The following is a 13,523-nucleotide window of genomic DNA, read 5'->3' as shown; positions in this document are numbered from 1 at the left end:
CCTTTTTTTGATATTCCTTCATGGCAGCTGTTGACTTGAGGCCAGTTGGGCTTATGACATTATCACCCCCACTTTACTGGTGAGGAGACTGAGATCCAGAGAGGCGAAATGACCTTGTGTGATCACACAGCTAGATGGGCAGCTAGCCCGGAACTCAGGTCTCTCAGACCAGAGCTATGGAATGAAGGGCCTGTGAGTGGGGGGCCACTGGGCCGGGGCTAGCCCCTCATATCTTCACTTCTGCCCTCTCTCCATTCCTTCCTCCTGTGCTCTGCAGTGCGCACTGATACTGTGCTCCCCAACACCTGACACCCCTACCCCTGTCTCCACCAGCTCCTATGTCAGCTCAGGTGTCCTAAGGATTGAGTTGCTGATGGGGTTGGGCTGATGGGCACCTGACCCTGTGAAGGGACAAGAGGGAGTCAGGGATCCCTCCTGCAAATAGGACGGGACAGAAGGTGGGGTCAAAGGAAGGCAGACTCATGATTGCAGAGTAAGGGGCTCCTCAGGAGCCTGGCTTTTGAGAGAGCACAGTGGGCAGTGCTGGTGGGCCCCCTGTAGGCCTGACCCCCACATCAGCCCTAGCTAGGGCCTCTCCCCCTTAAAGGCCCTCCCTACATGAAGACATTCACTGGGGAGACGTCCTTGTGCCCTGGCTGCGAGGAACCTGTCTATTTTGGTAAGTGACAATGGAAAACTGAGAGGCGGGGTGGGGGGGGTGCCTGGGGTCAAAAGGCAGGGAGGGTAGAGCAAGGCTGGTGGGTCCCCTGCTCTGCGTCCCCCCTAGAACCACCTCTTTCCACCACCAGCTGAGAAGGTGATGTCTTTGGGCAAAAATTGGCACCGACCCTGCCTGAGGTGCCAGCGCTGCCGGAAGACGCTGGCCGCCGGGAGTCATGCTGAGGTGAGCTGGGCGGGATGGATGCTTTAGTGGAGAGGAGGGAAGAGAGCCACGCTGAGGAGGCCTTCTTTCTCTCTGTGTGTCCCAGCATGACGGCGCCCCCTACTGCCACATCCCCTGCTACGGCTACCTGTTTGGCCCCAAAGGTGGGCAGTCCCATTCCAGACACCAGGCCTAAAGTTTGGCGTGTACATGGTCTGTGGGGGATGTGTGGACAACTTCCCCTGTGGCCAAACACACCCCAAGCCCTTCCCAATTCCCTGCAGCCCTCAGCCCAACACGACCTAGCCCTAAGGTCCTTGGTGATGGGGCTCTCTCCCTCAGGTGTGAACATTGGTAATGTAGGCTGCTACATCTATGACCCTGTGGAGATAAAATCCAAATGAGATGCTCACAGGAGAGGTCACCCTAACTCGACCTTCCACCATCCCCTCCATGGTCCAGTAGGAGCTACAGAATTCTCCAGTCCCATGAGGTGGGAGTCTGGTGGCCTGGGCCTAAGCTCCATGGTAGACCAGAATCTAGACTTTCTCTGCCAACTGTGTTCCTCTTCCATCCCTATCTGGGGACACAGTCCACCCTATTCTGAAGGCTGGCCTCCTGGCCTCCCTAATCTCTTTCCCCAGAAAATTCTGGAACTTCAGGGTGTGCAAAACTTTGTGTTTATTCTCAGTTTCTCCAATAAAATGTTGGCTCCCATGCAACATTCAACTCTTCTTTGGGCAGGAGTTCTAGACAGTCGGTTGGAGGGTGGGGAGTGTGGGGGGAAGGGGGTACATTACCCTGCTTAGTGCCTAGGAGGTAGCAGCCATATATGGCAGCAAAAAGCTCTGTATTCCTCATACCCTGGTCCTGGCATTGGGCAGCCCTTAGGACACACGGCATGCACACCAGCCCTGTAGGTACCAGAAATCATCATAGGACAAGTCTCATTTGAGCATAACCGCAGATAGGTCCTGTGGTGAGGTGCGCTTCATTATCCATTTAAGAGATGAACAGACTGAGATCCAGAGAGGGAAAGCCACTTGCCTGAGGTTACTAGTGGCAAAGCTGGGAGTCCAGGGCTAGACTCAATGGCTTCCCGTCTATGGCTCTTCCCACAGCTGCTCACTATTGCCCCAACACAAGGGGCAGCTTTATTTACAGAATTACCCCAGCCATGAGAGGATGCCAGAATTCTCCAGCAGCCCACTTCATCCTGGGAAATCACTCTGTTATTGGAAGCCAAATATTTAAGGCGGGATGAACACAGAGAGGGGGCCACTGGTGACACCCCAGCCCTGGTCCCAGGGCCTGCCTCTCGCTCTCCCAGCCCCTGCTGCAGCGCTTCTGTGGAGGGCTTGTCCCTCGTCCCACTCAGTCATGGACCTGCTTCATGGGTATCTCCTCCTCCTGAAGGCTGGACGGGGCAGTGGAGAGGAAGAAGTCATGAGAAACAGTGGGGGTTAGCCCTCCAACCTACCACCCCAGCCTGCCCATCTTGCAAATCACGTAAGGCCTCCTGTGTGCTTTGACGCACAGTTTACAAACCCCAGGTCTGCACACTTGCATATACACGCCTGAGACACACGTGCAGACATGTCTCCTCCGAGTCGTACCTGAGGCGTCAGGAATCTGCGCACCTATACCCAAACGCGTGTGCTGGCACAGACCCCTGAGTACACACCTCTTCCTCTCCACATCCTGGATGGTTTCTGGCAGCTGAGCCTGCCTTGTCTCCGGCAGCAGGAGGGCAGTGCCGGCAGCCAGCAGGGCGGTTCCCCCATAAGCTAGCTGGGGCAGCGATAGCCATACCCCATCCAGCAAGGCCGCCAGGGGGGCTAAAGAGCCCCCCAGCCGGCCCACCAATGCAGTCAGCCCCATTCCCGTCTGCCTGTTTAGAGAGAGAATGGGGGAGAGGGGTCATGCTCCCCCTACGTGGGGTCATGCTTCATGGGCTTCTTGCCTAGGCTGGAGATACCCCCTTCCTCCTAGACATCTTAGAAACCTAAGGCTTCTTTCAGATGGTCTTCCCTCCCCTGTCCCTGTCCCCAAGCTGGCACCCACCAGAGGGTGGGATCCCTGTTCTGGGAGAGAACCAAGAGAAGAATTCCCTGTTCAGCAAAGAATGGGGTTGGAGGAAGGGTAGTGTAGTAGGAAGAAGGTCAGCGGCTCCTAGAGGCCCTGCCCTGTTAGAAAAGGCACAAGGCTTTCGAGATGCAGCAAGTTGCCTATAGGCCTTCTCTCCCCCGCAACTATCCGAAAGGCCCCCCAGTTCTTACATGCAGAGAAAAACCCAAGGACAGCTCTGCAATGGGACTGAGGGGACGGCAGGACAGCGCTTTGTCTGGCTTTTCATTTAAAGGAGGCGGAAAGGTGGTCTGACCCAGCTCCGGCCATTTACTAAACAAAAGGCTCCACCTTCTCCAGACTTAGGCAAACAGGGGTGGCTCGATTAGCTCTGAATTCCCCGGCTAGTGTAAGAAATGGGTGAGAGGGGCTGGGGTGCAGTGCCTGGATGTAGGGGTGTTGGTAAGAGATGTGACAAGCAAGCTTTCCCCCTAGATGGGTGGCCTGGGACCCAGGCTCCCCTCACCTGAGCACGGTAGGATACAACTCCGAAGTGAACAGGTAGGCAGTCGTGAAGGCGGCTTCAGAAAAACCTTTCCCCATCACCGCCAGCGTGGTGCTCCAGGACCCCATTTCTGGAGGGAAAGGGGCCAGGCGGTGAACGGGTCTTTGGGATGGGTGGTGCAGCCTCCTTGTGGGGGGAACCAACAGGCTGGAGCAGGGAGGGAGGCGAGGTGGGGGTTCTCGGCCAGGAGGAGGGGCGTCTGGCGGGGCTCACCAGAGGAAAGCAGCAGTCTGATGCCCAAGGCCAGGGCGGTGCCCAGCAGCATTCCGGCCTGCGTGAGGCGGCGGCCTGCGTGGCGCACCGACAGGTAGACCAGCAGCTTGGAGGGCAGTTCCACGGCCCCGAACAGCAGCTGCGTCTGGTACACGTTCAGCCCCAGCCCTGACACGTCCAGGCTCAGGCCATAATAGGAGAAGTTCACACCAAACCTGAGGGGGCGGGGGCCCAAGTTGGCTCAGGGGCCCTGGCCTTTTACAGTGACTGCCGCCCTCATCTTCACAGCCTGCTCCCTGTGACCTGCCCTCTCCCGCGACACCCCACTCCCACCCAAGAGTGTGCAGCACTTGCTAGAGGCCAAAACCCCTTACACTTCACAGAGTCTTAGGAGATCTGAACTCGGTGTCTCCTTACAGCAGGGGACTGAGGCTCCAAGTATCAAGTGGCCTGTCCACAAAGGCCCCCCGCAAGGAGGCAGCAGTGTCTGGATTTGAACTGACCTGTCTCTGAGGCCTGCTGTATCTTTTTTTTTTTTTATCATTTATTTTATTTAGTTACGCATCCAAGAACTGGGGTACAGATCAGAGGTGGGGGGTGGTGAGAGGTTTCATCAGAGACAGAGTGAGGAGCAGAACAGGCAGATCTGCTGAAATTCTCTGCTGAGGGGAGCAGCGGGAAAGACAGGAGAGCTCTGCTGTGCCATGTGGGTCAGCTCCCTGGCTGGGGATTGAACTCAGCTGCAGTGGCTGCCGACAGCTTAATAGCGGAGACTTCTCCCCCTGCGCCACCAGGGAGGCCCACCTGCTGCATCTTGGCCTTGCCAGCCTGCTGTCCAGCCCCCACTCCCTTGCCGTCAACCCTCTCCCATCCCCCCTCCTCACCACACAACCATGCAGCACAGTGAGATGTGTCGGAGCCGAGGAGTCCGGAATAAATCTAGGTACGAGGGTCTTCGCACCATGCGCTCCCCAGCTGCTACTTTGCTCAGAGCCTGTTGGGGGAAGAGGAGAGTTTGTGACATTGGAGTAATTGTCTATGTGTCCATGTCAAGGCATATTGCCGGCTGTAGCAGGGGTGGGGTGCACTCAGGGTTGGGTAGGATGGTGGGTATAGAACAGCAGAGCTAGGTGGGACACCGCAAAGTTTGGAACTCTCCACCGGGCACGGGGAGTTTTTCCTGTGTACATCATGGGCCCAGGAAGAGATGCTTGACACAGCGCCCCCATGCCCCCACCACACACTCATCCTCACCTCCCGGCTTAGGCTATGTTCACCAACGGGCCGCCCGTTGAGCCTGGCACAGCGGAGCAGGTACCCACGGGCCTCCTCCACACGCCCCTGGGTCAGAAGCCAGCGTGCCGATTCAGGCACCCACCTGGGGGACAGCAGGAGGCCCTTCAGTCAGAGTTAGGACCCTACCTCACATCTCCCTCCTCAGCTCCAGCCGTGGGTCCCAGCTCAGTCCCCCAAGCTGGAACACCTTGCCAAGCCCTCCCACCCCCCGATGGCCTGACACTCATTCTTTAAAACCCAGTCAAAAGCCTCCTCTTCCTACATTTCCTCACTTATGCTTAGGTCCTCCACAACCCCGAGGCCTGGCCCCACTCAAATGAGTCTGCCTCGTGCTAAGACAGCCTCCTCCGCCGGCCATCCACTTGTTCCACAGGTGGCAGGAAGGCAAAGGTGAAGAGAGACAGACGTACAGAGGGTCACCAGCCAGTTCATCTTAGGGAGGCAAAAAAATGCCCATCCTCTGGTCTCCCCTTTTCTGCTGGGACCCCCAACCCCCACAGCACCCCCACTGGCCCTGCCTCATTCCCACCCTCCAGGAGACCATCCTCAGTCGTGCTTGGCTCCGTCTCTGTCTCCTGTCACTCCTGTGTGTGCATCTCCCTCTGTCCCTCTTGTGGCTCATTCTGCAGGACCTCAAGTGCACCTGTCTGCCCCGGCTGATGTTGTGCATGGGTGCGCACACTCCCCAGTAAGGCCAACGAACAGGCCAGCAGAGCACAGTGCACTCTGTCCTGCAAAAGCTTCAGCCCACTGCTTTGTATCAAGTAGAAGCTACAAGAAGCCCCAGGCCCCTACAAACATGCACCCCACCCTTTGCATCGGGCACATTTCCTGGGCACATTTCGTGTTTTTCCCTGCACCTTCAGACCCTATATATACCCATGGGCAGTCCTAATAAACAGACTCCGGACTCCAGATCCCAGGCTCCTGCTTCAGTTTCTTGAGTCTCCGAGTCGCCTACGTTCAGTGGAAGGTAGCAGTCAGCGCACCCCTCGGTGGGTTTGCAACACCCTCTGAATCTGCCTTTTCGTCCAGGCCGGTCATGCACTATTCTCACTGGTTCCGTCTCTCCATCTGGCTCAATATTTTGTTCTCTGTTCCTCTGCTGCCGCGTGTTACCATCTTCTTTCTGTGAGTCTGACCCTTTCTCTCTCTCTCTCAGTTTCTTGGTCATGGACTGTTTCTCTCCGTCTCTGGCTTGGAATCTCAATATCTGGTTAATTCTGTGTCTGGCTTCCTATCTCCCCCATTTCCCAGCTGCCCACAGGCCTCACCAGAGGCTGAGGATGCCTGGGGCGCAAGGCAGGGTGACAGCCAGCAGAAGCCATCGCCAGTCCCGTATCAGGTACCCGACCAGTGCCAGCAGCATCACACCCCCTGTCCAGAAGGTGCTGCTCAGGACGCCTGCCACGGTGCGGTGTCCCACGTCCAGCCACTCCAGTTCTGGGCCCAGGGCCAGGCCGGAGACAGGGAGACAGTTAGCAAGGGCCAGATGGGCTCAGCCTCGCCCTTGACCACTGCCTCCCGCCAGCCCGCCAGGTGCTGCCGATTCTTTGCCTGCCTCACCCAGCGGCATCACGATGATGGTGAAGCCAGCCAAGGCTGTGCCAGTGAGGGTGCGCGTGATGGCGAACATGATGTAGCTAACGGAGGCTGCAGATGCCAGGCCCAGCACCAGGGTACTCACGTAGGCTACCAGCAGCAGGGGGCGCCTGCCAAACCTGCAAAGGACCGAGCAGACCAGCTCCCTGCGGCCCCAGGACAGGGGCCAGCCCCACACGGCAGCAGCGAGGGGGAGAGGAGGGCTCCCTACCCATCGCAGGTAGCCCCCCACCTCACCTCACCTGTCTGAGAGGTATCCGAAGGCCACAGCCCCCACCAGCACGCCCGCGAAGAAGAAGGTGGAAGTGGCTCTGTTCAGGCCTTTCCGCTCACACACCAGGTCCCACTGCAGGCGGGAAGGGGCCTCTCGTGGGCACAGGGCCCTTCTCCAGCGGGCACCACCCCTGCTTCTGCAGACCCAGGTGCTTCTGAGGTCAGCAGCGCCACACAGCACCTCCGGGTCAGGTAATAAACTCCCAAGTGTTCACCCCAGCTGGGGGGCGGGAGGCGGGAGGCGGCCCCTCCCGAACCTGCAGCCTGAGCCTCTTCACCACGTCCACAGGAGGCCCACTCTGGCCCTGAGAAACTCGCCCTGCACTGGCCTCCAGATGAAGGCCACCTGTCTCCCCCCACCCCACCCCTGCTGTAGAAATACCCTTCCCAACCGTGTGCCCCAACTCCCTGGGCACTTCTCAGCCCTTCCCTGCCTGTATCGCCTCCCAGTTAACAACAGCAGCTCCATGGCTTATAGCCACAAACAGGAATTTGGCTCAGCGCATTAAAGCCACAGACCCCCACCTATCTGCTGATAGGCAAAGGGAGACTCTAAGCAGCAGCCTGTCTGATGCCCACATAGCAACCACTGGAGGCAGCGACAGACCCGCCCCCTCGTGTCCCCCAGCCTCCCGGCTCGGCTCTGTGGCTCTGTACCTCCGTAGCAATGGTGGAGGAGAACTCCGAGCTGTTGTACTCCCAGCCCTGAGGGCAGGGCTCCGTGGGGGGCTCGGGCTGGCCCTCCAGCTCCCCAGGGCTCTGCTCCCCTCCCCCCAGAGTGGTGTTGGGGAGGGCCCTGGGGTGGGAGAAGCGCAGGCAGGAGCTGAAGGTGCCATCAGGCTCCCTGGGGAAGCTGGCTTCTAGCCATGCGTCCTGGTGGCTGACGTTGGCAGGGGTGCCAGGCAGGACACAGCGATGGGCAGGCACGGCCGCCAGGAAGATGGGCAGGAGGAAGTGCAGGGGCAGCAGCACTCGCGGCAGGGCCAGCAGGGCCACGTTCCACAGCTGGAAGTGTCCAAAGCCGCCTACCTGGTCCAGCAGCTCCTCGAATCCCATGCCTCCCGCCCGCCAGCCACCCAGCTCCGCTGCCTCTGTAGTGCCCAGCACCACACAGCCCACCCGCCACCTAGACCCTTGGACTCTGGATGGACTGATGAATGGAGAGGCTGCAGCCAGAAGCCAGCCCTCAGGGGCTGGCCCAGGACTGGGCCCTCCCTAGCCAGCCAGGACTCCAGGAATCCCTGCCTGAAAGGCCAGCCTGGGGGAGGAGCTGTCATCCACTCAGAGGTCACTGACTCTGTGGTCTGGGACTTAGGTCCATCAGGGCTCAGGGACCACGGGGCAGCCTTGGGCCACGAGGAAGGTGGCCGAATGTGTGGGCAGGGAGCACGAGCCCCTTGGTCAGTAGAGCACCAGACCCCTACGAGGAGGAGACCTCCTGGGCACCGGCCGGCTCTCCCTGGATGCTCTTTGTCTTACGGAGTCTTCGTCAGCCTTGTTCATTTGCCTGGCGGGCAGCCCAGGAATCAGACTGGCCAGGTCCTGACCGGGGGAGGGGTTCTTTCTTTCTTTCTTTCTTTTTAAAAGATTTATTTATTCATACAGAACTGGGGGACAGGACAGAGGTGCAGGGGCAGTGAGAGACTTCACCAGAGACAGAGCGGGGAGCAGAACAGGCCGAATGACTGAAATACACTGCTGAGGGGAGCAGTAGGCAGGTCAGGAGAGGTCTGCCACGCCATGTGGGTCAGCTCCGGGGCGCGGATCAAACTCCCATTGAAGCGGCTGCGGCTCACTGGCAGTGCTGCACCCTCACGTGTTGCACCACCACCAAGAGAGGGGTTCGTTCTGACGGGCCACATAGCCTTCCTATAGCGTATACCCTGTCCTGAGGCACCCAGAATCACATGGCCTGGCTTCTCGGGGGGGACTCTGATGCCAGAGCACCCTCCGTCTTCTTCACATGGGCTCTCCCTATACACAGTCCCTCCTGTCTGTCCTCTCTTCCTGCTTTGCTTTTCTGGATGATTCTATGTGGGGCTGGCAGGGGGCCAAGGAGGAGGGGGCTTGCCAAAGTCCTGCCAAGGCACCTGCACTGCTGATACTTTAAATTTGTCTGGCCTCCCACTCCCCTCCTCGTGGCTGCTGCACAGAGACACCGGAGGCAGCACCACCGGGCTTATTCTGCCTCTGATTCTCCAAAGACTGGGCTGGCAGAGCTGGGAGGCTGTCAAATTGTGTTCCAAGGACTCCAGATTTCTAAGCAAATGGACTTCCAAAGGTGTTCTTTGAGAAAAGACCAAGTTGAAAAGTGTTGGAAGAATACTAATTTAATCTAGCCCCCACTTTGGACAAACAAAGAAATGGGAGCAGGGGGTGGGGGGAGGGAGAGAGGGAGGGCAGGCGGGGAGACACACAGTGACTCAGCAGCAGAGCTGAAGAAAGAACCAGGGCCCCTGAATTGGGCACAGGCCTTGGGCCTACACTGCTGAGCTGGAGCTGTTCCAGTGGGCACTGGGCTGGCACCCAGAGGAAGCTCTGGCATCCAGTGTGCTGATAGGCGTGGCGACGGGGCGCCGGGGGCTGTGATCTGGCAGTGGGGGCAGCGGTCAGGAAGGCAAGACAGCTGTTGAGTGTCCAGGGCAGCACAAGCCTTCCTTCCGGTCAAACAGGCCTCTCACACAGACCTGCCCTCAGTGAGCTTACAGTCTAACAGGAGGGTTAAAACACGTGACAGTCTGGGCCCGCCCCAGCGGGTTAGAGTGCACCACTATGAAGCCAGCCACAGCCGCTTCAGCAGAGTCTCATCCCCGGCCTGAGACCTCTCCTGCCCCGCCCGCTGCTCCCCTCAGCAGTGGACTTCGTCAGTCGTCAGTCGGCCTGTTCTGCTCCCCACTCTGTCTCTGGTGAAGCCTCTCATGGCCCCTACACCTCTGGCCTGTACCTCAGTTCTGTATGCACAAATAAATCAATCTTTGAAAAAAAAACAAGTGACAGTCTTCTTGCCTTCAATCTCACCCCTCCAACCAGTTCCCCACAATGCAAATTGTAAACCAAATCTGACCTGGTTAAAACCCTCCACCAGCTCCACCGCTGGAAGGCGGAAGTTCAGCTGGTCAGTTTGCCTTTAGCTTTCAGGCAATTTCCCAGAGGAATGAGGCGGCACTCAGGGAGATGGAGAGAGAGGTTTATTCATCACTAGTGGGCTCAGGGCAATAGCTCCCAGAAGGATGAACCCTGACTTGCAGGAATACAATTTGTATGCAGTTTGTATGTATACAAACTGCATGCAATTTGTATGTCGTTTCTATACAGTTTGTATGCAAGAACTTACTTCCCCATGTATCACAGACTTCACTGCTTGGGAAGCGGTCAAGGTAGCCGGAGCTACCACTGTGGACCACCACACTGCAGGGACTTTCTGCTTCAGAGAGCAGCATACTTAGCAACTTCCTGTTTCCATAGGACACCCCAAGTTTGGCTCCTCTCCCCAGGTGGCCTCTGGTCACTCCCCACCTCCATGCAGCCCCTTGGCAACACTGGCCTCCCTTTTATTCACCTGGAGAATGTCCAAGCCATCTGGAGACCCACTCGAGGGCGAGACACCTCCTTTTCCTCCAGCTCTCACCTAGCTCACTGTCCCTCCCTCGTTCACTCCGCTATAATCCCACTGCATATAACACATGTAAAATATCACAGCACTGTGCATCTCCCGTGGCTGGCTTTTGCAGCCAATGCATCATCTCCCTGGCCCATCCATGGGAGAGAGTATTCCCTTTCTCAGAATGATGGGGACCTCCTGCCTCGACGTAAGAAATAATGTGAATAGTGGTCTCTTCTCCCTCTTGGCATTGGCTCCTAGGAGACTCAAATCTAAATCTGCAACCCCTTTCTACAGGGTAGGTGGGCACCGGTCCCCTGCTCCCTTGCATCCCTGCCCCCACTCCAGATGGCCGCTCTCTTCCTGCCGGCACCAGCAGTGGTGGTGAGATGACCGTGATGTCTGGAAGCAGATGGTGGATGGGAAAGGTAGGAAACGCCGAGAGTCCAGCCACTAAGGACAGATCAGCTCTGAATCACCACTGAAAAGCTGCTGTTCTGATTTCATTTTTAGCCATCCCCCTCCGCCTCCAACCTGCAATCCAAACCTGAGCTCAGTAGCCAAGTGAGCCTTGTAGTGGCATGAGTCTAGGTCTAGCAGGAGAAGAGCCTCATGCCCTGGCAGAATTACCCCTCAGTCGACATGACCTCTGGAACTGCTGAGGGTCCCCGTGTGTTGACTGCATAAGGACTCCTTACATTTCAGGATCTTTTTTTTTTTTTAAGATTTATTTATTTTACTTTATTTTTTTAAAGATTTATTTATTTGTGCCTACAGAACTGGGGTACAGGCCAGAGGCTCAGGGGCAGCGAGAGGCTTCACCAGAGACAGAACGGGGAGCAGAACAGGCAGATCTACGAAGTACACTGTTGAGGGGAGCAGCGGGCGGGTCAGGAGAGGTCTGCCACGCCATGTGGTCACCTCCGGGGCAGGCGGGAATCGAACTCATGCGGAAGTGGCTTTAGCTTCTCAGTGCTGTGCTTCAACCCGCTGTGCCACCAGGGAGGACCCTTTCTAAGATTTATTTTATTTATGCATACAAGAACTGGGGTGTAGACCAGAGGTGCAGGGTGGGGGGTAAGAAGGTGAGAGGATTCGCCAGAGACAGAGTGATTGACTAAATCCACTGCTGAGGGGAGCACTGGGTGAGACAGGAGAGGTCTGCTGCACCACTGCTGTTCTGACGATGGCAGTAGCAATGGGATAGACTACAGGTGAGTTTGGTTATGGGGCAGGTCTAGCAATGTCGAAGAGAAGGTCCTGTGGTGATGGGAAGAGGGCTTTGAGTCTACTAGGAATGCAGTTAGGAGGGCATTGGATATGTGGTAGATAGGACGGATGGTGGTGGGGTGGGGTGATGGTGGAGATGATAGTCACGATGAAGACATGTAAGCGAATCATGTCTCTCCTGTTATCAGAGCCTAGTGGTGATGATGGCAATGGTTTGGAACAAGAGTACCTGTGATCTGACAGGTGAGGTGCTGGTCATGTTGGGTAGTAGAGTTGGAGTGAGTCATGGAGAAAGAGACTGTGATTGTAGTAGAATTGCTGGTGGTGGTGGTGGGTGATATCGCACCTGTGGGCTTAATGGATTGCAGAAGATGCCACCTGGAGCGGATGAACATGGATGTGCATCATGTTCCCCTTTGACCCGTGACCAAACTCCCATGACCGAGAAGACTCTCCTCCCCTTCACCTCAGGCCACTGAGGTTGCTGAGGACAGTTCTGACCTGCAGAGGATTTAGAAGGCCTTGCTCAGGACACCCCCTGGTGGCGCAATGGGTTAGAGCATTGCACAGAGAAGCTTAGCCAAGTGGTGGCCACTTCAGTGCAAGTTCGATCCCCACCCTGGAGGTGACCCACATGGTGCAGCAGACCTCTCTGTCTCGCTGCTGCTCCCCTCAGCAGTGTACTTTGTCAATCTGCCTGTTCTGCTCTCCATTCTGTCTCTGGTGAATCCTCTCGCCGCACCTGTACCCTTGATCTGTACCCCATTTCTGTATGCATAACTAAATAAAATCTTAAAAATAAATAAATAAATAAGAAGGCCATGCTCACCATTCCATCTTGGCTTGGCCTCAGGCTGGTCATGGCCTGGACTCCTGAGTAGCCAAAGGGAAAATCTCAGCAGATTTTCATCAGCACCTGAGCACTTGCCTCCCAAATGTCTTCAAGGACTCATCTCTACTAATGAAGCCCCTCCAGTGTACTCGTCTCAAGATCCCCCCAGACTGAGCAACTTGACTTGTTCAAATCACTTTTTTCTCTGTGCCCCTGTGTCCTCTTAACCATAGGACAGAAAAGAGAAATATATTTACGGAGGAAGTGGGGAGAAGGTCCACCAGAGACTGTGTAGACCTACAGCTGTGAAGCATAAGGTAAGCCTGACAACCAAACTGGGCCTTGGAGGTGGATGTGGTTGGCAGGTATCAGGCTCCTAGAAGGGAAGCAGCCCCCCTCAAGCTGTCCTCTTGGTATAACTTACTCCTGCCTCAGACCTGGTCCCTCCCTCCTTCTCTGCTTTCTCTGCTCCCCATCTTGCACCTATGACCATCACACTGAATGACACCTCCACACCTTGCCCACGCTGCTCCCTCCACGAGGAGTGTCCTCTCCTCTTCAGCTGGCCAACTCCTGTTTGTCCTTTGAAGTTCAGTCTGAGAGTCATATCCACCTGAGTGCCTTCCTTGAAACTCCCACTCTGGGCTGGGAGCCCGTATCAGCTCACACAGCCCACATAAAGTTAAAGTCAATCTATAACCACCCTTGAGGGCATGCTTTCAGCTCCTGCACAGTGCCCAGTGTCTGGCTGGGCCTCTAGGACATGTTCAACACTAGTCTGCAGACTTTAGAATGAATGAATAACTGCAGGAATGCTAAATAATGAATGATTTGTGACTTTTTTTCATTCAAACTCAAAACAATAAAGAGCATTTAAAATAGAAGATCCTGTTTTTTTTAATTTATTTTTTTATTACAAAGTTTATTTTTACATCATTTTGCACATTTTTTTTTTCCATCT

At 56.2% G+C, this 13,523-nt stretch overlaps 2 protein-coding genes across 2 annotated transcripts in view; one reads left to right on the top strand and one right to left on the bottom strand.

The window, feature by feature from the left end:
• CRIP3 (cysteine-rich protein 3) overlaps positions 1 to 1,287 on the top strand; it is a 2,786-nt gene extending 1,499 nt beyond the window's left edge. The window contains exons 5-8 of the mRNA XM_004673512.1: positions 608 to 679; positions 810 to 904; positions 990 to 1,047; positions 1,226 to 1,287. Coding sequence (XP_004673569.1) covers positions 608 to 679; positions 810 to 904; positions 990 to 1,047; positions 1,226 to 1,287 — 287 coding nt within the window. The remainder of the gene's footprint in view (positions 1 to 607; positions 680 to 809; positions 905 to 989; positions 1,048 to 1,225) is intronic.
• Positions 1,288 to 2,257: 970 nt separating this feature from the next.
• On the bottom strand, positions 2,258 to 8,039 carry SLC22A7 (solute carrier family 22 (organic anion transporter), member 7). Its single transcript, XM_004674012.1, has 10 exons — positions 7,557 to 8,039; positions 6,869 to 6,972; positions 6,591 to 6,745; positions 6,299 to 6,467; positions 4,983 to 5,106; positions 4,613 to 4,722; positions 3,729 to 3,943; positions 3,477 to 3,585; positions 2,451 to 2,774; positions 2,258 to 2,300 (listed from the first exon to the last, which is right to left on the bottom strand). Exons 1-10 carry the CDS (start codon positions 7,953 to 7,955, stop codon positions 2,258 to 2,260), a joined length of 1,752 nt encoding a protein of 583 aa, XP_004674069.1. The 5' UTR covers positions 7,956 to 8,039.
• Between the last annotated feature and the right edge of the window lie 5,484 nt (positions 8,040 to 13,523).

Source organism: Condylura cristata, unplaced genomic scaffold, assembly GCF_000260355.1.
Source record: "Condylura cristata isolate star-nosed mole 26May11 unplaced genomic scaffold, ConCri1.0 scaffold00001, whole genome shotgun sequence".
NCBI classification, from domain to species: Eukaryota; Metazoa; Chordata; class Mammalia; order Eulipotyphla; family Talpidae; genus Condylura; species Condylura cristata.
The sequence above is the reverse complement of the archived record's forward strand: the minus strand, read 5'-3'. Positions and strand labels throughout refer to the sequence as shown.